Consider the following 27944-nt stretch of genomic DNA (forward strand, 5'->3'; position numbering starts at 1 on the left):
AAGAACCTGGAACTCCAATGTCCAAGGGGAGGAAAAAATAGATGTCCTAACTCAAGGAGAGAAAGAATTTGCCCTCTCTTCACCTTTTAGTTCCAGTCAGGTGCTAAAAGTATTGGATGATACCTGGCCCACACTGGTGGGCAGGCCTCTTTACTCAGTTTACTGAATTGAATGTTAATCTCTTCCAGAAACACCCTCATAGACACACCCCAAAATAATGTTTACCAGATATCTGGACATCCCTTAGCTGAGTTAAGTTGATACAAAAATTTAACCATCAAAATGACAGAGAATCATAAACTTGGAATATCAGTGAGAAGTTTCTTTTGCCTTTGCATTCTCAGCACCCGTTTCTCCCCCTCTGGTTCACTTTGACATTATTGCCTCACTTCTTTCCCATAACTCAGAAATTTCATTGGTGACATCTCCTACACTGAATTTTCCTTTGTATAAACAGTTTAGGGATGAGTTTATGCCAAGCTACACTTTATAACTATAGGATAAGTCCTTGAGAAAGTGAAATTACTTACTTACATGCCTACTGGAAAAGTTATGACTAGAGCCAGAGATATTTGTGTTCCACTATTGATTTTTACCTTTTAGTAAATCTACTCATCAGGCGCTTTCTGGGTCTGAAAAACTGCTACATACCCAGAAACACCTGACCTAATATATCCTTGAAAATGTTTGAACTTGTATATGAGACACTTTTCAAACACTGATTCTTTGTATCAAAATAAAAAAATAGGTAGAAAATTATTATAATTTTGCCACATATTTAAAGGAAAAGTAACTTTTAATTCACTTATTTTTCAAAAGAAATCTTCTAAGTTATAAAGTCATTAACAGTGCTGATATTGACACACTGGTCTCTGCCATACAAAAAGCATCATAAATAAGCATTCTATGTAGATATTCAGCATTATGGTTGAACTATAACTGTGATATGCATTCTATAGAAAATATATCCTTCCCATTATCAACACCTATATTAACTTGACTCAAATTTACCTTGCAAATAGATGTGTACATACATATATATGAAGAAAATCTACAATTTTTCCACTTAAACTTAGAATGAACATAGTGGTTTTATGGTCTTCTGCTATTTGACCATGTTGAAGTCAGAATAAAGAGAAATGAGAATAATACATCTGACATATATTAAATGTACAATTACAGGCTATTACGCTAATTAAATAAAATTGACAATTCTTCTGTATTTAAGTGCATATTTATGTATTTTTATATTTAAAATTTTTATATTTACATTGTTTATAAATAAAAATAATTATGGCAGTTAATTATATGTCATGATAGATATGATAGATAATGAGATGGTAGTTTGGAACTTACAAATTATTTAACACTTAACATATATTTCATGGGAGGTGGGTAAGATAAGTACTTGACAAAAATCATGACTTTATGTGGAATGGAGAAAATCTGTACAGCAAATAATTATATACATAATTGTTTGAAAATTATCCTCTAGGTCAGAGACATTCACATTTAAAAATGCTTTGGGGACTTAATTAAAATAGAGAGTTATCACTTCTCAAAAATATGATCAAGAGATTTAATTTTAGCTTTGCACGTTTATTTTGACATTTTTAAATGCATCTTAATGTGAGGAAGCAAAGCATCATTTTACATTTAAAATAGTTTTTCTATTTACTTTTTAGTAGTAGGTCTTTTTAGTAGATCTCTTAGAGTAAAACCTTTCCATCATAAGTAAAACAGTAAAGTATGAAAATGTCATGACCATCAAGATATACACAAACTTATAAACTAAAATATCTCTATACTTAGGAAGAAGTGGACTTTATAAATGAGTTGATACATTAAAAAATATCTCATGACTTCCTATCTTTTTTAAAAAAAGTATTCATAAAAAAAGTATTGCTTTCATGAATTACTCAGAGCACACATGAAATTAAAGCTGAATGATATATAAAGCATATCAATTAAAAAATCTGTACTATGTGGCAGCATGGGAAGATGGAAATATTTTTGAAATAGAAATACTTTTTAATATCAAAAGTCAAAGAATATTTTGCATTAAAATATCTCAAGAAATGTATAGAGTACTACTTTCTCAGGATCCATACTTTTATTTAGTATAATTCTGATAGTTATTAAGAGTTTGCATTGGAGAACAAACACATGATGTGGATAAAAAGTGAAAAGGTAGGTCACTGGGGACACCTGGCTGGCTCAGTCAGTCGAGCATGCAACTCCTGATCTCAGGGTTGTGAGTTTGAGCCCCACATTGGGCACGGTGCCACTTAGCAAACAAACAAACAAACAAACAAACAAACGGCAGGCCACTGAAGTGATATGTTGTTCAGTAGGAAAGACTAACATGGGGAATTTTCAATGTTATACATTATTAGGCCTACAAATGCAGTACTTAAGAAGGGGAAGTCCAGATTAAACCTGTTGGAATGAAGAGAGAAGGGAAGCATTTAAGGGGGCAGGGACTGAAATGTAATGGGAAGGCTTTTGTGAAAATTTCCTACAAGGGGAGATAGATATTTGGTCTTGAAATATAAGATATTCCAAAAAGAACAGTAAAGGAGGGAGAACATTTCAAAGGAGAAGGAATGGCATGGGTAAAGATACAGAGTCTCGGTATGTAAAAGGAACTCCACATTGTAGAATTTAGAGAGGCAGAAAGAGATCAGATATTAATTAGAGCTCCCAGTTTGCCAAGAACCTAGAATTCATCCTTTGTCACAATTACCTTAAAAATGTGATCCTTCCCCCTCTAGGGCTTCAGTGAGATACCTCAGCACCCAGTGGATAGGAATCAAGGGGCTAAGGGAGTAGACAGTTGAGGAAACCCCCTACCTTGATGCCTCAAGACACAGGTAGGAATAACCCATTGCAACTGTTGTCTGTTGTTCTTAAGGTTTGTGTGCTTCTTCCCAGAGACTGGCTAAGGGCATACATACAATATGGGAGAAGAAATGCAGCCACATCCCTGCAATAATATGGGAGAAGAAATGCTAGTGCTATAAGTGTCTTTTAAAAATCATGCCATCTGTTTCAATATGTGTGTTTTCTTAGAATTTAGAATTAGGTCCTTTTATACACCAAAAAGTTGTAATTAAATGTATCCAGGGACCCGTAGTTTCTGTCCTGGGTGAAAACAATACAAGGAGTTAGGATTCTGTTGACACACCCATGTACTATCCCAAACACATGTGCTCATGCACACACACATTTGTATACATTCTCACACAATGCACACACTCACATACACTAGGCTTTTCTTGACATAGCTGCAAACTGGACAACACCCTTGTGTTGTCTGCTACTACCTGCAATTCTAACCATCTAGTGAATGACGGCATTTTTTGTGCTCAGGACTATTCAAGCATTCTAAAGAATCCCACCTTTGGTCAGTGGGACTAGAAACAGTAAGGGTAATATGAGAAATACTTGGGATCATATTTGATATGGATTAACCAACACATGAAACCCTGTTTTCTATGTCTTTGGGTCCCATATTTCTATCTCATATGATCAAGCAAGTATCAGGCTGTGACATCATCTATAAGGAGGAGGCAGCCTCAATGTGAGAGACTCTACGACAGACATTAGCTCTCCATTTCCACCAGAGCTGTTCGCGTTCATCTGTTTAGAAACAACTGCCATGGGCTATAACTCACCACTGGATAATTTAGCTTTGTGAGTCACGCACCAAATTTGCAGTTGAGAAAGATCCCTCCAATAATACTATGAAGAATATGCTTAGTGATGAACTGAGTATATTCAAATGTCTCTCAAGCTTACTTAACTTATCATTAATTATATCCCCTGCTGTGACTTATTACTTAACAGATCTGACCTGAAAAACTGTGACACTTTTTGTTGATATTATTAACTTTCTGGAAAAATTAACTCTGAAAATTTAAGGTAAATGGAGAAAGCAAAATTGTCATTCACAAATTTATGGAGGGAGTCCTAGGAGACTGCCCTCCCCCCAACTTTAAAACAGCTCTCAGTGGGACTTTTAAAAAGATTTTATTTATTTATTTGAGAAAGAGAGAGAGAGAGAGAAAGGGAGAGAGAGAGTGTGTGTGTGTGTGTGAGGAAGAGGGAGACAGAATCTGAAGCAGACTCCGCACTGAGCACAGAGCCCAACGTGGGGCTCAATCCCACAACCATGATATCAGGACCTCTCAGTGGTATTTAAGAGAAGGCTCCCAGTCCTAGCAGAACTAGCCCTTGTCAAGTCCAACTTTCTGCTTAGCCCACACCCAGGTGGGTACTCAGAATTACTCAGGAATGCCACCACATATTCCTTTTTTAAAAAATTTTTGTTTTTTTATTATTATGTTCAATTAGCCAGCATATCATTAGTTTTTGATGGTAGTGTTCAATGATTCATTAGATGTGTATAATGCCCAGTGCTCATCACCACACATGCCCTCCTTAATACCCATCACCTGGTCACCCCATCCCCCCACCCCATTCCCTTCTGTAGCCTTCAGTTTGGTTCCCAGAGTCCAGAGTCTCTCACGGTTTGTCTCCCTCTCTGATTTCTTCCCACTCGGTTTTCCCTCTCTTCCCCTGTGGCCCTCCACACTATTCCTTATGTTCTACATATGAGTGAAACTATATGATAATTGTCCTTCTCTGCTTGACTTATTTCACTTAACATATATTCTTAATGAAACACCTCCCCCATTCTCTGATGGCAATTTTACACCTCTTCTTGCCTGGAATTTCCAAGACCTCTCCCTTAAGGGACTGTCCTGCTTTTTATTTAACTGGAAAAATAGAAGCAATTAGAAAACATCATCAACCCCCAACCAAATCTACCTCCCTTGCTACTTAAAGCCCATAGACTCTGCCTCCTAGTATATCAGATGAATTGTCCCTGCACTTTTCCACGAGCAACCCTCCATTAGTACACCAAATCCCATCTTTTCTTCCCTTCTGAAGGGGTCTGCACCTCTAGTTACCATTCTTTATTGACTTAGCAATTTCCCATTCTCTATAAGTTCAATCCCATAGGCTGAAATATCTCTTAAAAGAAGTTTTCTAACATTAACCTTCCCTTTTACCTCCCCTTTAAAGAATATCTCCTCATAAAATTTATCTACACTTGTTGCCTTTACTTTCTCACTTACCATTCTCTTCTTAACTCATCTGAAATCAGAGCTTTATTTTATTTTAATTCCAGTGTAGTTATTAACACACAGCGTAATATTAGTCTCAGGTGTATAATTTAGTGGCTCAACATTTCCATACAAGAAACTGTGGTCATCACAAGTGCTCTCCTCAATCCCCATCACCTATTTAACCCATCCCCCACCCACCTCCCCTCTGGTAACCCTCTGTTTGTTCTCTATACTTAAGAGTCTGTTTCTTGGTTTATCTCATTTTAAAAATTTGTTCATTTGTTTTGTTTCTTAAATTCCACATATGAGTGAAATCACATGGTATTTGTCTTTCTGACTTATTTTGCTTAGCATAATATACTCTAGATCCACCCATGCTGTTGCAAATGACAAGATTTCATTCTTTTTTATGGCTGAAAAATATTCCATCATACATATACTGCATCTTCCTTATCCATTCCTCTATCGGTGGACACTTGGGCTGCTTCCATAATTTGACTATTGTAAATAAAGCTGCAATAAACATAAGGGTACATATATCCCCTTGAATTAGTGTTTTCATATTCTTTGGGTAAACACCCAGTAGTGTGACTGATTCAGAATTTTAGCCTAACCATTCCACCAAAAACCCTTTTTAGTACAAATAAATGACCATCAGTCCAACTCAGCGGTCCTGGGCCCTGCAGATGCAACTGGCATTGCTGGAAACTCCCTCCTATTTCACCTGCAGCCCTTCCCTGTGTTCCTCGCTGCCTTCTGGTTTGTCTTCCTAACCTCTGCATGTGAGAGTAACTCAGAGCTCAGGGTCAGATCATATTTCTCCTCGCCCTCACTCTTTAAGTGCTTCTGATATAATCTCACAACTTGAAATAACTTTTTTTTTTTTTTTTAAGATTTATTTACTTGAGAGAGAGAGAGAGAGAGAGAATGGGGGGGGGCAGAGGGAGAGAATCTTCAAGCAGACTTCCTGCTGAGCATGGAGGCCAACTTGGGGCTCGATCTCATAATCCATGAGATCATGACCTGAGCTGAAACCAAGAGCCCAATGCTCAACCAACTGAGCCACTGGGGTACCCCTTGAAATAACTTCTATTAACAGATAACTTCTGATTTTAAATTGCCAGCTCACTGATTCCACACCTGCCCCACACCCCTCTTCCTCCTACTTTATCCTATAGTAGGCAGAATTATCTTTTCAATGTTGTCACACCATTCCCATGATCCAAACCTTTTAACAGCTTCCCATCAAACAGAGAATAAGTTGAATAAAATAGAAGAAAATCCAAACTCCTTATAAGAGCCTACAAGGCTTTCCATGATCTGACAACTGCCAAACTCTCTGGATTTTCCTAAAATTCTCTCTTGTTTACCATTCTACATCCCTCTTGCCTTCTCTTGAATGCACCAAGCCCAGTCATTCCCCACATAGGGACTTCACAGTTGCTTTTCTCCTCACAGTCTATACTGGATTTTATATTGCACACTTACATCTGGGTCTCTGGTTAAATATCACCTCTTCAGAAATGCTTACCTTGACTACACTAAAAGACAGCTGCCATGCAACATACTGCTGAACTAGCTGGCTTTGGTTTTCTTCATGGTACCTGCCACTCTCTGGAAACTGGCTTTGTGTTGTCTGCCTTCCCCACTGACAGGGCTCTGAGGATTGGTGTCTTACTGGTTTTTTAATGCTTCATTCCCAGTGTTTAGGAATGTTGGGTAAATAGTAAGTACTCAATATATTTTTTTGTTAAATAAACAAGTTAGTTAAATCAGCACTTGTATATGCCAAAAATATTTTTGATAAGTGATTCTCAGCAACAGATTACTTAATCATCAGTATCTGTCCATAAAGCCTCTGACCCCCTAACACTTATTTACTCATTTTAAAAAGCTAAGACCCTGAGAAGTTCACTTTATGTACATATGTAATACACACACACACACACACACACATACACACATACACACACACACTTATGTTCTCTAAAGACATTTTACAGACATTTCCAATATAGAAAAGGTATTTCATATATTTTTAAAACAAAACTTCCTTTCCTTTAAAACAAATCCACTTGCACAGCCTAGAAATGTATATTCTTGCCCTATTCTCTAGCAGTTTTAGGTGTGTGGAGATTATGAACTGTAGTTAACTAAAAGAAACCAAAATGTGAATTTATGACTAACCTGTATAAACATTTGGATTTTAGATGTGTCTATACATACACACACACACACGTATATAAATCGTGAGAAAACACGGAAAACACTTAGTGCATATTCATATAAGCAATATCTATATGCCTAGTGCAATATCTATCTACCTGATGCAATATTCATATGCTATATTTAAATGGCAAGGCAATTTATAAAAACATACAAGAATCACCTTTCTACTTTCTGCAGGATGTTAATGCATCCTGCATAAAGAGTGGATAAAAGGACCAAAGCTCCCTCAGGTTTGTTCCCACCACCTCTAAATTACTTAGGTTTATGCTCAAATGGCCTCAAAGGTTCACATTTCTTAAGGCAAATTTGTAGCCACAGCCATTTTTTTTCTGCATGCTAAAATAATCAACACAACAGGAAAACAAACCAAATGGAAGACAAAAAGGAGGACCAAAGAGAAGACCACAGCTAATCTGACACACACCTAAATTCTTCCTTGCCTTAGAACCTTGCCCTCCCTTGTATTATTATTTAAAAAAAAAAATAAGTGGAGGGAGAGAAAGGAGAGAGGAAAGAAGACTAGGAGGGGAGGGCAGGAAAGCAAAGAAAGAAGGAAGAAAGGAACAAAGATTCATGAGGAAAAAACAATGCTTCATTCCTGCCTTGATGGGAAAAACTCTTAAGTCTTTATCAATTCAGAGATTACTAATTTAGACACAAAGGATAGCTTCTCCTCAAGAGTATTTGGCTCTGAATGAAGTTCTTATTTTTTCATTGGCTATGATATTTTAATATTGTACACTTTAATTTCTTTTAGCAATTGGAGCCTATATATATTAAGACTTTTAAAAAAGAACACAGAAATAATTTCCCTTCAGTTCGTTCCAGAAATTGACAAGCATGAATAAAAAAATAAAATCCTTAATTTTTTATTTTTGGGTATCTTCTTTTAAATGTCGTAAAGCTGAAATTGCCAAATGTACAGCTGAGACAGATATGAGAGTGAGAGAGAGGGAGAGAGAACACAGAAAAGAAGTGGGAGAAGAAAGGCAGCCAGACAAACTTTTGATGGGCTGGTGGGGGAAGACTGATACATAGTATTTTCTTTAAATAAGTGTAAATCCTAAAGCAGGTTGTGCTATTATTCTCTGCTTGAGCAGATAGTAGTAAAGTTTCATTTCTCTAAAATGTACATTATAAATAAAGAGTACTATATGTTGATGGGGGTTTGGGAGTGGTGAAGAAGAGACAGAAATGAAAAGAGCTCAGTGAAGTAAACAATTAAAGATAATGACAAGCACCCCTCAGGAAGGAGCAGCCCACAGCAGAACTTGAATGCCAAAGCCAGTCTATCCTAATTCCCTCCCCTAATGGACTACATGTTACTTCATTGGTTAAAGGACAGTGAAAATTTTTATTTTATATCATGGATGCAAATTTCAAACAGGATATTCTTTACAGAAATGTAAAGCCAACATAAACAATGTTTATAATATGGAATTTTCACATGCACACTGATACCATGGGATATCTCCTAAATATGAGATCAAAGGAAAGATAGGTAAGTGATAACTATTTTAAAATACAGAATGAGAATATAATCACAAATTTTAACCACAGATTATCATAAATAAAAGAAGGATGAAAAGAAGAAGCCACGAACAAGCATTCCAAGGGAATTTACACTGGTGAAGTTAAGAAGGGGCTTTTACTCCGTGGATTGGAAGATAAACAGGAGATGGCCACACAAGGGAAATACTGCAGGCAGAGGAAGAAGCATGCACACAGGCCCCAGTGCAGGAAAAGCACCAGACTGGTAAGAGATTAATAAGTGAGAGAAAGAATCTGTTAAGATGAGATCAGATCCAGGGCCTTCTAAAACCTCTTAAGCCATGTTAAGATTTTTTTTTTTTTAATCTTTTCAAAGTGCATTGAAGTACTTTGAGGTCAAAGAAATTTGAGAAATGAAGTATTATTGTATAGCACTTACTTGGGGGTTCAATATGCACATTAGCTAATTAAACATTCCAAGAATTTCAACTATAAAGAAATGTGTTGAACTTGATTCAATTCAGGGTTTTCCAAATTTATTTGAGCATTGAACACTCTTCATGTGACACACATTGATATCCTGCTGAACTTTCCTCCTTGGTGGATCATTTCCCAAAGTAGTTATATTGGAACAAAGAGCAGTGACAAAACCTAGATGCTATTGTTACCTCATGAATTAACTGAAACACCATTTGCTGTATCTGGGAATAAAAGGAGCTAAAATATTCAAAAAATTATTACTTCGTAGAGATAATGGGTTTCATTGTGACTCAGCTGGACAAATACTTGACAGTCTACTCTGGCGGGTTCTGAGGGATCATGCCTAACAATAGGGTTCTAAGACGTGTAAGACCTCTGTTCTAATTTGGGAGCCTTCGAAAGCATCAATACAGTCATTGATTTATTTATCCATCCGACAAATTTGTGTCTAAATGAGTCAAGCACTGTTCTAGCCTTGAGGGCTAATGAGAGAAACAAGACAAACATTGTCTTTGCCTTGTTGAAGCTTACATTCATGCTTGGTGTAGAGGAGAAAAGCTAAATAATAATAATAATGCAATCCAGTAACTGATATAATAAAACACATATTCACAGATAAGAGAGCAAAGAGTGAAGGCATATAATCAAATAAGAGCATTTAACTCAGGGTGGGGGGTAGGAAAGACAATCTTGATTTGAAAAATAATTTGGACATGATATAAAGAGGAATTGTAATTGCTAAATCGATATATGTTCATAGTTTGCATGATATGTAAATTTGAGCTCAACAACTTAGTCTGGATGTGGAACAAACCATGGAAGCTTTAAGAAATGAAACTAATTCTTATTATATTCCAGGAACTATGCTAAGAATTGTGTCTATTTTTAATATTTAAAATCTTCCAAAAGCTCTCTGAGGTAGGTTCCTTTTTAATCACCACTTTAGAGATGGATGTGGACACTAGAATATTTAAAATTATGTATGTGGTTTGCATTTTATTTCTTTTGAGCAGTATTATTCTATCTGTGCCTCTGCAGGACTGTTGGGTTTCTATTTTGCCTTCTTATTTAAGGTACACCTCCCCTATGATTTCCCATGCTTCCCACTGCCCCTGCCAGCTAGCAGCCTGGCAGCAGGGACAGCACTCTCCCTGCTTCTCTCACCACCCCATGGCCTGAAAGTGTTTGCTATGTTTACCCACTTCATTTGATCACTAAGCTCCCCGAATTCTCTTCTTGTACAGATGTCAGATACCTTAATTCTGGAAAGGGATGGGAAAAGATAGAGAGATAGACTATTTCTGATAGCCTTTCAACTGTAACCACATGAGCTGGTAGATGAGCTCATGGAAGAAGCAAGAAGGACAAACTGTAGGTCAAGCAAAGTCCGGGCTAGCTTATTATAAGGCAACTCTTAATAATAACACTTTGTCAGAAAGAAAAACGTCAGGGGTAAATGCCATTCCAAACTGGGCACTGAACAGCAAGCATAAAGGTATGATCTCCCTACTTATAGCCATTGCCACATCAATGGCCACTCAAAACAGAAAGACCAGAAGACTGTAAGAATGAAGTAGGCCCTTCCTGCCTGAATTAGCCTAGATACTAGTACCAAAAACAGCCTAGCCATTACAGTAAAAAAAAAAAAACCCATTATTGGGAAAGAGTAAATAATCTGATGGACAATAAACGTGATGAGACTAAAAATCAGAACACAGCATCATGAAATATTGTCAGAAATACAAAAGATGGCCCCTGATTTAAAAGTTAATTCAATACTGTTTAATACAATGCCTTTTGCAACAGAGAATCTGAAAACAATAGTAAGTAGAGAGATGTTTTGCTTATCCCACGTCGGAAGGGAACAAAGCAGTCCACGCAAATAAAGTTTTCACGATAATCCCCATCAAAAAAATTGCTGACAGATAACTTTAACTTAATCCTTAAAACATTTAAAATTTTAACCTTTTTTTTTAAGGTTTTACTTATTTATTTGACAGAGAGAGACACAGTGAGAGCAGGAACACAAGCAGGGGGAGTGGGAGAGGGAGAAGCAGGCTTCCCGCTGAGCAGGGAGCCCGATGCGGAACTCGATCCCAGGACCCTGAGATCATGACCTCAGCCGAAGGCAGATGCTTAACGACTGAGCCACCCAGGCACCCCCAAATTTTAACCTTTTTAACAGAAATACTTTGAAGTTACATTTTACTTTCTCCTGCCATCTTAAAAGAAAATTTTCAAACACGACGAAGTTTTTTTTTAATGACTCATGTTCATTATGATTATTCTACATGGCAGTTTGCTTAATGATGCTCAGAGAGACGACTGGGGCGTGGGACTGTTTGCTGCTACACCCAAGTGGCCTTATATTGCTGAGTTTTCCACTCTGGTTTCGATCTTGGTGGGTTCTCTCTCTCTCCACCACTGCTCCTGGCTGTGACTTCTCAACACCACTAGATGCTGATCATCACCAGTCATTTCCCACCGATGTTCCTAATTTTGTGCTTCTACCAAACAAACAAAACAAAACAAAAAACCCCAAAAAACAAAAAACCAAAAAACCCCCAGCTTAACATGATTTTAAAATATAGTGTTGAGACCACACAAACAAAGACCCACAGTGATTATGGCACATATTTTGGCTCATGAAAATAAAATGCTGTTACTTGTGTCCATGCCTCTAATAATGTTTCAACTGTTAAGCTACTTGGTTCATGATCCAAGTCACCTAATTCTAAAACTACCTACTTTACATTATACCAGATCTTTACTATCATATATATATATACTATTATATATATATATACATATATATATAAAAAACTATATTAATTATATAATATATTGGCTGGCAGTATCTTTTGTAGCTTCCTTCACTGAATTCAGTTGGAAAGAACAGGCAACCCCACCAAATCAATATTGTGCAGTGTCACCTTCATGGAAAGCAAATTTGACAGTGAAAAGCTTAACCGAGAAAACTTGAGACTGCTTTACTTTAAATAAAATACATTCTATAAAAAACAATGAATTATTAACTTCACTTCCATATTTAATATATAAACAACACACATCACCTGAAAATTAAAAACAAACAATATCTATTTAGAATGTCACACAGTGGTATAAGTACAATGGAGAAAAATTAGACAAGAATAGGAGAGAGGGAACAGAGGGGGGACTAGAGGAGTCGTTTTATATCAGGTAGTCACAACGGTAACCACTGAAATCATCATGATCATCATCACTCCATAAAGACCAGATAACGCACCTGGACAGCTAGTCGGCCCCATTTGCTAACCTTAACATAGTACTAAGAACAGAGCTCAAGTTTCAGAAAAGTTGGCTATTATGCTGTTTTGTTTCCTGAAGCACTGAGAGTAAATGTTAAGTCTAACTGCTCCTGAGTTTTACTGATGCTTTCAGCAGACAGAATTTTGAAAGGCTACACAGGCAAAGGTCTAATCTTTGGAAGATATATTAACCTGGAAGGAGACAATGAAATAAATCCTGAGGCTGAGGGCTTCTCTTACTAACAATGAAAGAAAAAGAAGACAGACTGAAGACCTGAGCTAAAACCAAACAGGGATATCTCACACATCACAAAATGTGGAGGGGAAATTGGGGAATTAGAGAAAAATAGGCCTGATCACTAATCTATATGAATAGGGAAAAAGCCTTCAAAAATGAATAATCTTTATATCACTTATAAATGTGTTCTTCCAAAATTATAAGATACTCATATTTTCTGAAAAATAATTGGCTCAGTACAACATGGATTATTTATCTGCAGCTTAATGCTCCGGAAATCATTCGGCTAGGAAACTATGAAATATTACTTCATAACTTCAAAACTGCTAGTCCATACCCTAGAAAACAGACATGCTTAAACAAGTTGTTTTGTTACCCACAGATGAAAAATAGATTTTTTTTTTCACTTTTTACTTGCTTGTTTAAAAAGGTCATTAACAAAACCAGATATTATTACTATAGACTCCATGTCATTTCCACACTTAAATGAATAATCATTGAATGGGGACTTTCGGACCATTTTCACTAACATGGACCAATGTCTTAAGCTAAAGAAGCTGCTTGGAGAGTGATGCACAGAGTTTTCAAATTTAAGGCAAATTACGAAGTAGAACTGTCCTACTTTAGAGTGAGTTTGGATTTGAGAATGAATGTTACAGGTGAATAAGACCTAAATACTCAAGATATTTTCACAATATCCCTGTGCACCTAAATTTTGACTTGAGGGGAATAAACGGGGCAGATAATACCAGGAACAAAGTTCATACACAAACTAAATCCTCACCTCTGTGCGGTGCTCTGCGTCAATAAACACCTTTCAGCTGGGCTGAATAACCTCACAAACCCTGTGAGAAAAGTTGTATTTCTACTATTCACACTCAAATCCAGACGGATTAGATTGTATAGCAACTTTCTTAATCTCTTTTACAAAAAAGAATTAGTCTGTTTGAATTTTGAGTCTAACTCTACTTTCTTTGAAATAGTAGATTTAACCATTTTCCTTAATCAAGCTGAAAGGAGGTTCTGGCTTATACAACAAAGAAATACTAAAAGGAGAAGAAAAAAATACTAGGAAAGAAGAAAACAATTAAGACTTTTTATGGGATATCCAGCATTCACTGAAGCTATTAACAATCTTACTGTGAGATTTTAATATTCTTAATGAAGAATAGGCTATTGTTTGTTTTTAATTGCCTGTCTTTGGAATAGTTAGCTGTTTGCTAAATCTATGTCCAAAACTGTCTTTTAATCATTATCATTTGCTCTATAAAAATCATCTTTTTTACTTTTTATAAGTTTATAAAGCAAATAGGACAGGTATTTGTCTGTCTAAAATGATGATGTGTTACCTCAATTAAAAATATGAAATGTTTGGATATGTATCCAAAGAAATTAAAAACATGTATTTTATTTTAGAGTTTGTGCTACATTTAAATATATTGAAAATATCACCTCTCTGAAGATATGACACTTGGTAGATGTTTAATGTTTGTTAAACAAGTCAATAGAATAAATGAATTATTCAGAAAAAGTAGTTTATTTTTTTAAAATCTATGATGTTAACCTAAAAAGTTTATTTTTAAAAAGTCTACGATGTTAACCTTAATCTACCTAAAAAAATGGTCTAATTCAGTGATTTGTAAACTTTTTTGATTGTGTAAAGTATCAGTGAAAACTTTTCAACACATTCTCCCCTATATATATTTATTAATTGTATATATGTGACACTTGAGTAATACATTAGGTGCACTGTTAACTCATACACACAAAGAAACTAATATTATTTTTTTTTAATTTTTTTAAAAGATTTTATTTATTAAAGAGAGAGAGTGAGACAGAGCATGAGAGGGAGGAGGGTCAGAGGGAGAAGCAGACTCCCATTGAGCAGGGAGCTGGATGTGGGGCTTGATCCTGGGACTCCCGGATCAAGACCTGAGCCCAAGACAGACGCTTAACCGACTGAGCCACCCAGGTGCCACAAAACTAATTTTAAAATAAAGATAAAATAATCAAGGGTCTGGTTAAAGTTAAAAGTCACTTTGATATGTGATTTTAATACTTACCCTGGCTGTAACAGCTCACTAAAATATATAGATAAAAATGAGAGGATCAATGACTATATTACATTATAAAATTCTTCTTTCAACTCCCTCCATCATCTACCATCTTTGCTGAAATCTGACTTGTATATTTCCATTTTCCCTGAAGTTAGTCAGGTTACTTTTGCTGAGTAACCACAAGAGGATTCATTTATATTTATAACCAATGGGCTTAAGATATACTGAAACTGAAAACATTTTAAAAGTTTGATAAAAACTCCGTCCAAGATTTATGTGTATGCAAAGAAATTTTATGACTGAAATTGTGGCAATAAAATCACAATGATGGAATTTTTTTCTTGGTATTTCTTTAAAGACCATTACTTCAGGTTAACTTTTAAAATATCACCTGCACCCTGAAGGGAATGACTTTTTGGTCTATTTTTTCCCCAAACTTCTGATAAGCATATGCTCAGGAGTTAACCAAGCATATAGGCATTGTAACACATCCTAGGATATATGAATCTTTAAGTTTTCCAGATAATACCAAACTGTTTTCAAAAGTAGTTGTACACATTTACCTTTACTATGCTGTTATTTCTTTGTTATTGTGGTCCTTTTTTTTTTTTTTTTAGAAAGAGAGCATGTGGGAGTCGGGGTGGGGAGGGCCAAGAGGGGTAGAAGGGGCAAAGGGAGAGAGAAAGAGAATCCTAAACAGACTCCACACTGAGTGTAGAGCCTGACTGAGGGCTCAATCTCATGACCCTGAGATCATGACCTGAGCCGAAATCAAGAGTCAGATGCTTAACTGACTGAGCTACCCAGGTGCCCCATGGTCATTTCTACTACAGCAAAAAAGTGAAATTATTTCACCCAATGACATGTGCTTTTTGGTTTTTTGCTTTTAAGAAACCACAAAAAAGTACATGACTTTAAAATAATAATTTTAGAAGTTTCTATTCATGTCCTGGATGCTTAGTTTTTAAACATCTTGCTAATCACTCCTTAGCTTATATATCAGTGCACAATAAACAAAAGATGGATCATTAAGAACTGATTTGGTCATGATAAAATGTCATATATAAATATGCTAAAATTTTGTTTAGAATATTAGCAACTATGTTCATGAGGGTTTATCCCAGGAATGCAAGACCGGCCTAACATTCAAAAATCAATAAATGGAATTTACTATATTGACAAACTAAAAAAAGAAAAAAACATATGAAATCATAGACCACTTAAGATACAAATATCCACTCTAAACAGGGAAGGCCCCCATGAATTTCCTTCCACATTCTAACTTATGGAAAAGACCTATCATGGTTAAAAACCCAATTATTATAGTGTCTATACTAAGAAGTATTTTATTCCATTCATGATTATGACCTTAAAAAACAAACTGGATTTATTTTTGTTTCTAGAAGGAACTCTAGTAACTCAAGATAACAGTAGAGTATCTTCCTACCTAAGAGTTGTTTCATCAGGAACCCATGCTGATGGAATAAATATACTACCTTTGTATCCAAAGGTAAGGTTCAGGGAAAATATGAGCATTAGCTCTACTATGTTATCTCCTTTGAGATTCAATATCTTATCTCTGAAAGAAATACTCAACAAAGAAAAGGTACTCATTTGAAACTTTAGTAATAGTTAAGGTATAATAATTGTTTAGACTCAACAAATCTGCAGCTGTCTTGTTATTTTATCAAGTGCATTTACATAGTGCCAGACGAATATGCAAAACAGAATTTAAAACGGAGACCTCTAAATTGTATCCATTATTTCTTAACTCTAAAAACTTCAGAAACTTATAGATGACAGATTTGTGAGAAAGTTCTCTTTACCAACTAAAGTAAGGACAACCCAATCTCTGTTATGAACTGTCATTAGTAATTTAGCAGAGCTAGAAGGCAGTTCAGCCGAGTAGACAGAAAATTAAAACATGGGCAGCTCCTGATTGGAAATTTATTCATAGCAGGTAATGAAATAGCGTAGTCAGGATCTCTGGTATTACTCAGAGTTAGAGATTTAATTCTGATAACTTTGATGATGGCACTTGAATCAGAGATTATAAACGGTGACAGGTTGTGACATATAGATAGGATGAAATGAGCATCAGCAACATATCTTACAGAAGCTGATTCTATATAAGATTAATTTTCTCAAACAGTAAATATAATAATTTCAAAAATTATTACAAGTTTTCAAAGAAGAGGCTTAGGCCTTATGTAAACCATGTACCATTTTTATATATACTTTTCCATGGAGGATAATATTAATCAACAAATCAAAGATAAGGGGTGGAAAAGAACTTATATTTTAAAATATGTATCTTCTGATTTCATCTGGATAAGGAACAAATCCAAAATTAGCTACTCTATGGGGAGAATATTAGTGAAGGCTAGGTTTTCATGTGTTATTTGCATGTTTAATGAGTTTATATTCATTAAATGCATTCATGTACAAAGAATGCTATTTATATTTATTAAGGATAATAATTTTTTATTTTGAATAACATGTGCCTTTTTATACTTTCTAATTATCAACACTGACATTACTTTTATAATGAAAAGTATATTTTTAAAAAACTTGCTTATTTCAGACAAAACTCTCTACCACAGAAATAAGGCTTAAAAGGAAGTATTTCCCCATACACAGGTATTTCAATATTTTTTTGAATTTGTGAAATGGCATATTCACTGTGTGTGGTCAAAACTTGTTAGATGTGGGGATTTATTTATTCATTTTTAAAGATTTTATTTATTTATTTGACAGAGAGATAGAGGGACAGCACAAGTAGGCAGAGCAGCAAGCAGAGAGAGAGGAAGCAGGCTCTCCGCTGAGCAGGGAACCCGACGCGGGGCTCGATCCCAGGACCCTGGGATCATGACCTGAGCCAAAAGCAGACGCTTAACCGACTGAGTCACCAGGTATCCCAAGGTGTGGGGATTTAAAAACATAGCACGAAAATTCTTTAATGCTCCTGCCATTGAATGAAGGGGTCCATGTCCCCTCTCCTCGAAATTGTAACTGTTTGAGCTATAGTTTATAGAAGAAATGATGTTGGGTCAGTTTCTCGACCCAGACGGTAAGAAATGGAAGCCTGCATGTCCTGTTATCTAGTACGTTCACTGTTGTAAGAAAGCCCAAGTAGGCTGTGAAGTGGGCTCCAAGAAGCGGAGCTGAGGCCCTCTGGCCCACAGCCAGCACCAACTGTCAGTCATGTGAGTGAACCATCTTTAAAGTGGACGCTGAAAGCTCCACCCCTTAACTGAGCCTCTCTGACTGACGCAACACGAAGACAGGAAGAGCTGTCTGCCTGAGCTATGCCCAAATTGCAGATCTAGAAACAAAATAAACAACTGCTGTTATCTGAAGTCACTAAATTTTGAGCTGGTTTGTTAAGCAGCAATAAATAACCAAAAGAACAGAATCCGACTTTAAACATGAATGCTGATTATAAAAATGGCTTTAGCATTCTACCAGAGCAATGTTATTTTACATACGCTATAACTAATCAGAATAGAAGGAAGAAAATGTAAAAGAAAAGCCTTATAAGTTTCATCAACCTAATATAAATTTTGTCAAAAAAGCTTTTAATAAATTGCACAAAGTATTGAGAAAATAATTCTGGTCCAACAATCTTTAGTATTTCATATATTGAGAAACCTAAGTATTAAAAAATTATTTGTTTAAATTTAGTGATTTAAATTGTTTAATTTGGCTTTGTAAGGTTTTATCTATATTGTATAAGGATGTCATAACCAGTAAGTATAAGCTGATATAGAAAAAACTAATTCTATTAAATTGGAAAATATAGATATCAAATAGAATAGAACAACATTAATAAAATGGTTTTTTTTTTTTTAAAGATTTTATTTATTTATTTGAGAGAGAGAAAGAATGAGAAAGCATGAGAGAGAGGAGGGTCAGAGGGAGAAGCAGACTCCCTGCCAAGCAGGGAGCCCGATGCGGGACTCGATCCCGGGATTCCAGGATCATGACCTGAGCCGAAGACAGTCGCTTAACCAACTGAGCCACCCAGGCGCCCCTAAAATGGATTTTAAATGGAACTATATTTACAAAGGACTAGGCCTATATGACATAATGCAGCCAAAAAATTATTCATAATAAAAATAATAAGCCAAAATCATGATACATATTTTTTACCAAAAGCAAGATTAATGGTTAATTCCATAACAAAAGAAAACAAGTATTAAATAAAATGTTAAATATGTCTTAACTTCTGCAAAAGAAATGTTTTTTAAAACAATTATGTATAGGGGCGCCTGGGTGGCTCAGTCGTTAAGCGTCTGCCTTCGGCTCAGGTCATGATCCCAGAGTCCTGGGATCGAGCCCCACATCGGGCTCTCTGCTCAGCGGGAAGCCTGCTTCTCCCTCTCCCACTCCCCCTGCTTGTGTTCTCTCTCGCTGTCTCTCTCTCTGTCAAATAAATAAATAAAATATTTAAAAAAAAAACGAAAAAAAAAAAAACCAAACAATTATGTATAATCCTTTTTCTTTAGAAAATTGGATGACTTTTAATGGACTATGAGAGTTCGAGGTAAAGAAAAACACACTATAATAAATATTTTAATAAAATAATCTTTTTAACATAAAGATCCATACACTTAAAGTATTTCTTTTTAAAGACACAGCTCTACAGAATAATTGTCATAACACAAAAATTGAACCATTTAATGTATGCTTTTCATAAGGCACAGTTCTGCAGTATAGAGTCAACTCTTACTCATCTAAATATGAACCAGAGAGTTCAATTAATTGTATCACTTGCCCACAATCTATGTTTATAAGATTTTCTCAAGAGTGGAGTTATACCACAGAATTAGCACAGGTTCAGTCCTTTTTACTTGTTATAAATCCGTAGTAGGAAAAGCAATGTTCAAAAAGGTGACACAAATACAAAATACCTTTACAAAGGGAATTGTATTAGCCCCCAAACTCTGCCTCCTCTTATAATGAAAAACCTGAGAACCAGAATGATTAATCGATTTGTTCCAGAATGAAACTCGGCCTGGAACCCTGCCACCCGCTCCACCTCTTGTGTCTTTTCTCATATGTTATGTGGCTTCGTCTGGCCTGAGTGATTCCTATACGGTTATGAAATATAAAACAATGTATAATATTCAGGAAAGAGCAAAGCAAAACAATTTCCTCCATATGAAAGTCATCTAATTTATGTTGAAAAATTAGAAATCTTCATTTTGTCAAGGTACTTGCTAAAGCATTTTTCTATACTGCTCGTTTTCCAGATATGTGTATGTTTATGTATAATGCAACATCCAAAAGAAAATTCATTAAATTTCTTTTAAAAATATTATAAAAAATTAGTTATACATTGATACTCTGCTACTTTTAATATTTCTGACAGTGTATTTTCATATTTTCACTTATAATCAATAATGGATACAAACTGTTAGTATTTTTCTTTTTTTTTTTTTTAAAGATTTTATTTATTTATTTGAGACAGAGAGAATGAGAGAGAGAGAGCACATGAGAGGGGGGAGGGTCAGAGGGAGAAGCAGGCTCCCCGCCGAGCAGGGAGCCCGATGCGGGACTCGATCCCGGGACTCCAGGATCATGACCTGAGCCGAAGGCAGTCGCTTAACCAACTGAGCCACCCAGGTGCCCAACTGTTAGTACTTTTCACTTTTTGAAATATTTTTGCCATATTATGCTATTTAATCACCTAAAACCCCTTTCTACTTAAATGGTAAAAGAAGTCAGAGGTGGGTTTAATCTTAATTGTTTCAACATTAAGCCTTAGCTTACTTTTATGTAACGTGGTCCTAATAATAGGACTTACCATGTGTAAGTAGAGTTGCTATGCAGAATAAATATGTAGCTAATATATCTAAAACACTTAGCATCATCCCTGACATATTACATACTAATAAATGTTAGTTGTTATTAAAGTTATATTAATTTAGCTGTGATCAAGAACATGGCAATATTATTAAGATAGCAAAATATGAAGTACAATTTTGAAAAACTGCCTACTTAAAACCATGTGCATATTTCTATTAAAAGGAGATTTGCTACAGTTAATACAACCTAATAAAGTATTCTTTTAGATATTAAAAAAATATTCACATTAATCCTTTTAAATGGCCATATAACCAATATATTTTAAATGACATAAGATTGGTAAAACTGAAATTTAACACAACTTGCCACCAATACATGTGCTATTCAAAACAAGGTAAATTCTGTAAGTGTGTTAAATATTCCTTATAAAATTTTAAATAATTGAACTAATTAATTATATACCAGTGAAAGACTACACACACACAATGAACTTAGTAATATTCCTTGAAATGTTTTTTAAACAAAGACATTTGCATATGGTATGTACCTACCTGGAGTAGGCAAACAATCGACTGTCCCAAAGATCATGATTCCCTCTAGGTCCAGAATGAAAATAACAGGAATCAGTCCCATCAAACATGTTCAATCCATCTTCTGAATTTTTTGAAGCATGGCTGTGTACCACATCTAAGAGGACTGTGATACCCATTGAGTGAGCCGTGTCAACCAGTTCTTTTAGCTCTTCAGGCGTTCCATAACGGCTAAAGGTAAAGAATAAAGCAAAAACAAAATCGTATCATATTTAAAGCAAACAACTAATCATTTATTGTGTATCAATTGCTTTACCAGTACAGTACTGGATACTTTAAATATGCAAATTCAATATGATATAATACTTAGATACAAGTCAATGTGGCATCATATTTTCTATAAAGGCATTCAATAAAAAAAAATAGTAATTTAAATCCAGCTATTGCATGTAGATTTACATCCCAGTGAAAATTCACATTTTGAGTAGGTAGGCAGTAAATTTTGTTTCTCTATACTCAGAGCTTCTGATTTCCTTCTCCAAGCCTACCTAGCCTGGACAGCATTGTCATCCCTGTTCATATACTTGGCCATTCCTGTGAATGTGTGTGCTCAGGGTTGGGGTGGCTCTTAGAATATTTCTTTGAATATCCTTGGTGCCTTGAGTGAGACCATCCCTCTTGCACTTACTTATTCCCAAACTGGAATGCCCCCAGGTGCCAGAAGGCTGAGAGAATGTGCCATGTCTATCACCACCCAAGCAGAAAACATGGGTAGCTCATAGGCACAGGTGTTTGTGTTAACAGCAGTTTTCTTGTCCGCATGAAATAGAAAACAGATCACTCCTAAGAGGGAAGGCTTTTCTTAACCTATGTAAAATCTCAATATTGGCCTTCCATAGCATCAACTTTGCTTTTAAATAAATAATCACCCAATTGCCCTTGTGATTATTATTGTCTCACTTTCTCACTTGAGCGCAGGGGCTGAGACTATCTGGTTTCCCATGATACAGTACAGTCCTTAGTATATAGCAGGTCTCCTGCTAGCTAACTCCATTGGGCAGCAAGACCTGTCTTTGAAAAATGCAATGTGATCATTTCATTTTTACTAAAATCATACTTGCACTCCCGTTGTCCTTAGGATGAAGACTGTGGACCTTATCATGACCTACTGCACTGTTTAATTTGGCTCCTTCCAATAACTTTAGATTTATGACCCTTTACTCCTTTCTCTCCTTATCGCAGCCACCTAGGCTTTTTTTTCTACTCAGTGAACAGCGTGTTCAGAGAATAAACAGCCTTAAAATTTCATTCATTTGTTTTTTCAACAAATACTTATTAAGCTATCTACCATGTGTCATGAAATTTTCTATACTCTGGGATTCAGCAGTGAATAAAATAAATATCACTGCCCTCATGGAATTTACATTCTATTTGGAGGACTACAAATAAATAAGCAAAACATGGGGGATGTCAGATAGCAATAACTTCTCTAAAGAAAAACGAAGCAAAGCCGCTGGTAGGAAGGGTGGGTTTGCTATTCTAAACAGGGTTATCAAGTGAAAGTTTCATGAAGAAGGCAATGTTCGAAGGAACACCTGGAAGAAGGGAGTAAGGCATGTGAACACTTAAAAGACAGAATGTTTAGAAAGAAAGGGCACTGGGGAAATAAGCTAGGAACACTTGGACGAAAAGCAAATAGGCTAGTGTGGCCCAGAGTGGAATGATCAATAAAGGGATGAGTCCAGAGAATCAGCCAAGACCCAGATCACATGAGGTCTTAATGGATCAATATAAGGCCTTTGACTTTTACCTGAAAGAGATAAGGAATCATTAGAAGGTTCTGAGCAAGAGAGTAACATGATCTTTTATTTTAAAGTGGTTACTCTTGTCACTATGCAGAGAGTAGCCATGTGTATGGAGGGAGAGAAGGCTAGGGAAGGGGTAGAACAAGAGAAAACAGAATGCCCAATTAAAAGGCTACTGAAATAATCCAGGTTATAGATAATGGCAACATGGAGCAGGGTGGTGGCAGTTGAAGAAGCCAGATTTGGGATACATTTTGAAGATACAAGGTGGTTAGGTTTTATGATAGTTAGAGTATAGGAATGTCCGGACAGAAAGGGAAAAGTCCAGTACAATGTGAAGTGTATTTAAGCCATAAGAGTGGATGACACTTGATGGGACCCCCAATATATGCCATACATACACAGAAGAGAATGGAACCAAGGGCTAAGCCCTGAAGGTCCAATATTCAGTGGTCAGAAAAAGCAAAGGAAATTTTAAAAAATAAATAAAAAGCAGCAAGAGCGGTAGGAAAAACCCAAACAGGAGGATAATAGTTTCCTGAAAACCAAGGAAAGAAAAATGTCCTAAAAAGGTACAAGTAACTAATTGTGCCAAATGCTGCAGACAGTTCAAGCAAGTTAATAGCTGATCAGTGGACTTAACAGTGTGGAGGTCATCAGTACACTTTACAAGAGCAATTTCAATGAATAGGTGAAGAGCTTACCTGGAATGAGTTCAAGCAAGAAGAGGAATGAAGGATTTAGAGATTATAAATATAGGTAATTTACTCAGGGGGAATGACTATAAAGAGAAACAGGTACAAGGATCAGTATCTTTTCTCTATGCTTGGAAAGCTATCTCCCTATTCCCACTTCACCCCTCCTCCCAGTTCACTCTTTTTTTTTTTTAATTTTATATTTAAATATTTTATTTATTTATTTGAAAGAGAGACAGAGAGCATGAGTGAGGTGGAGGGGCAGAGGGAGAAGCAGACTCCTCGCTGAGCAGGGAGCCCAATGCGGGGCTAGAGCCCAATGCGGGGCTCGAGCCCAATGCGGGGCTCGATCCCAGGACCCCGGGATCATGACCTGAGCCGAAGGCAGACGCTTAACGACTGAGACACCCAGGCACCCCCTCCCAGTTCACTCTTAATTATGTTCTAGATCTCAGTTCCAACATCAGTTCAGATCTAATCTAAACTGATCAGATCCCTCATTCTAGGCTTTTATAGCACCCTGTCATTTTCTTCTTAGCTTTTATCATGGGTAGAAATCAACAAGTATGATTACTGGATTAACATTATATGCCACAACAGTGTGAGCTCCATGAGGTGGAGACAGTGTTGGACTTATTCAACTTGCAGTCATTTACATCAGCACTTCTTCAATTACATGGATTCCTTGGTGTCTTTCTGCCCAGAGAGTCACATTCCTTGGATTTTAGCCTGGAAAGGACAATCCTTCTGTGGTAGTATGTTCTACTAAGAGCCTTCTCAGTCACATTCCTACATAGCCGATCTCTTTCCAGAAAAGGATGTGAGCTCTGGCAATAATGACTTCCATGAGACGTGATTTTCTGACTAAGACTTGGGCCTCCAAATGCATGACAATTTCAGCAGGTTGACTGGATATTCTTTACCAGAAATCATTTCATGAAAAGCAATGTCCAACCTCTAAGGCTTGATGGGAAGAAAGTCTATGATCTTAGTAAAAAAAAAAAAAAAAAAACTCAGCTTCTGTTAACTCTGTTAACTCTAAATTAGGTTACAAACCAATATCATATAAAAGGTAAAAATTCATTTTATTTTTTTTCTCAAATAAAAATGGTTAGAATTGGGACTTTCATTTTACCTTGAAGCTGCAAAGAAGCTTGTGATCTGGTAACCAAAACTGGCATAGTAAGCATGCTCCATTATTGCCATCATCTGAATGCAGTTGTATCCTATACAAGCAAAGGTCAAACAGAGATTAAAAGCAACATTTAAAAAAAAAAGAAATGAAAAAATATATAAACACAGCATCCTTGTTCTGAAGACATTAAATTTTACATATGATCATTTACATATAAATGATTTGATCACTTTGAAAAGTTCTACTACTTTATTTTTTTTTAATTTTTTTATTGTTATGTTAATCCCCATACATTACATCATTAGTTTTAGATATAGTGTTCCATGATTCATTGTTTGTGCATAACACCCAGTGCTCCATGCAGAACGTGCCCTCCTCAATACCCATCACCAGGCTAACCCATCCTCCCACCCCCCTCCCCTCTAGAACCCTCAGTTTGTTTTTCAGAGTCCATCGTCTCTCATGGTTCTTCTCCCCCTCTGATTTCCCCCCCTTCATTCTTCCCCTCCTGCTACCTTCTTCTTCTTCTTTTTTTCTTTCTTAACATATATTGCATTATTTGTTTCAGAGGTACAGATCTGAGATTCAACAGTCTTGCACAATTCACAGCGCTTACCAGAACACATACCCTCCCCAGTGTGTATCACCCAGCCACCCCATCCCTCCCACCCCACCCCCCACTCCAGCAACCCTCAGTTTGTTTCCTGAGATTAAGAATTCCTCATATCAGTGAGGTCATTCCTATACACCAACAACAAGTCAGAAGAAAGAGAAATTAAGGAGTCGATCCCATTTACAATTGCACCCAAAACCATAAGATACCTAGGAATAAATCTAACCAAAGAGGCAAAGGATCTGTACTCAGAAAACTATAAAATACTCATGAAAGAAATTGAGGAAGACACAAAGAAATGGAAAAACGTTCCATGCTCATGGATTGGAAGAACAAATATTGTGAAGATGTCAATCCTACCTAGAGCAATCTACACATTCAATGCAATCCCCATCAAAATACCATCCACTTTCTTCAAAGAAATGGAACAAATACTCCTAAAATTTGTATGGAACCAGAAAAGACCCCGCATAGCCAAGGAATGTTGAAAAAGAAAAGCAAAGCTGGCGGCATCACAATTCCGGACTTCCAGCTCTACTACAAAGCTGTCATCATCAAGACAGTATGGTACTGGCACAAAAACAGACACATAGATCAATGGAACAGAATAGAGAGCCCAGAAATGGACCCTCAACTATATGGTCAACTAATCTTCGACAAAGCAGGAAAGAATGTCCAATGGAAAAAAGACAGTCTCTTCAACAAATGGTGTTGGGAAAATTGGACAGCCACATGCAGAAGAATGAAACTGGACCATTTCCTTACACCACACACAAAAATAGACTCCAAATGGTTGAAAGACCTCAATGTGAGACAGGAGTCCATCAAAATCCTAAAGGAGAACACAAGTTCTACTACTTTAATATCTTTTGCTTGTCTGACCTTCTAACACAAAATCGGACAGTTAGTTCTTGAGAGTTGTACTCTAAGTAGCTATTTGAAACGTCTTCATTTTAACAAGTAATAAATGATATGCAAATATACTCTTAATTTGACTTTAGAATATTAAAGATGGCAATCTACATATGCTAAACTTCAGTTGCACTTGTAATATTCATACTGAAGACTATGAAAGCTAAATAAAAGTAACCAGTTGCACGCCATATACTTTTTATTTTACCTTTTTCTTTATGTTTTAGTTATTTCTACCATATAACATAGGATATACCAGTAAATCCATTTTTCCGCAAGGTAGCTTTTACAAAGCCAGCATTAATTCTTCTACTTTCTGCAACTTCTATGCCTGTACAGGTACCGCAAAGTTGTCTGTGTACACACATGGGCACACAGAACCCAGAAGCAGTCACTAATATGTTTTTAATATAAGCAAATAATCAAAGAAGAAGAAAGTTTTGATCTTTAAAAAAATAACTAAGGGGGCGCCTGGGTGGCTCAGTCGTTAGGCATCTGCCTTCAGCTCAGGTCACGATCCCAGGGTCCTGGGATCTAGCCCCACATCGGGCTCCCTGCTCAGCAGGAAGCCTGCTTCTCCCTCTCCCGTTCCCCCTGCTTGTGTTCCCTCTCTCGCTGTCTCTCTCTCTAATAAATAAAATCTAAAAAAAAAAAAAAGAATATGTATTAAAAAAATAAATAAAAAAATAAAAAAATAACTAAGGAAACATTTTTTTCCTTCAAATTTGGTAGAATTTTCAAATATGATTTGACTGCTTTGAAAGTTCCATTTCTGTAACATACATAGAAAATGCTCTGTTCTCAAAGTCCAGTTCATGTCAGTACGGCTTCTCCTGCCCATATCTCAGTACTGAACTAATAGTGGAACCACTGCAGAGTCACATTCAGATTTAGAGATTCATGTTTAAAGAAAAACATAAACTATGGTTCATAATCTGCTGTTGGCTTTTTCATTATAAAAACAATCTAACTCTATCACATTTCTATCATGATAGAAATATATATATAAACTCCTGCTCAGGTAATATAAATCAATTATATATTTTATAACAAAATACAGAGTTTGTAGTTTATTTCTCTATTATGAAATAAATATTATTCTTATGGTCAAGCACCGATTTATGGTTTTTATTATTAATTTTATAGCATTACTCATTCTTAGATTCATTTATGTTCAGAGTTCTGTGTTATTCAACTGAAACACAACAATGAACAAGAGAATCCTTGTTCTGTCAAACCTTCTGCAAGACCTGGGTCATAAACAATGTATTACAGTATGAAATGGCAGAACAACCCAAATACGACAATTTAAATATAATACCTATTAAATATAATTAATATTAAATTCTTCATATATTTAATTAATTCTGGTTTCTGGAATCCGACCTCACCATCACAGACAATTAAGATCCATGTATAACAGAACTTTAACAGTGAGTTGCAAACCTTTCTTCTAGCCAAAGTTTGGACTGCCTACCAGAAGCAGAATAATTAAATGTACTTTATCTTCCTGCCTAGCTGTT

General features: G+C 36.0%; 1 protein-coding gene across 7 annotated transcripts in view; it reads right to left on the reverse strand.

Moving 5' to 3' along the window:
* GBE1 (1,4-alpha-glucan branching enzyme 1) overlaps window positions 1–27944 on the reverse strand; it is a 278711-nt gene that overhangs the window by 113943 nt on the left and 136824 nt on the right. For all 7 annotated transcript variants that reach the window (XR_013442827.1, XR_013442829.1, XR_013442854.1 and 4 more), the window contains exons 6-7: window positions 24897–24987; window positions 21283–21492 (exon numbers count right to left, since the gene is read on the reverse strand). Coding sequence is in view for 1 of the 7 variants with exons in the window: in XM_078059397.1 (XP_077915523.1) it covers window positions 21283–21492; window positions 24897–24987 (301 nt within the window). In the remaining 6 variants the exon portion in view is untranslated. The remainder of the gene's footprint in view (window positions 1–21282; window positions 21493–24896; window positions 24988–27944) is intronic.

This window comes from Halichoerus grypus, chromosome 1, assembly GCF_964656455.1.
Source record: "Halichoerus grypus chromosome 1, mHalGry1.hap1.1, whole genome shotgun sequence".
Lineage (NCBI taxonomy): Eukaryota > Metazoa > Chordata > Mammalia > Carnivora > Phocidae > Halichoerus > Halichoerus grypus.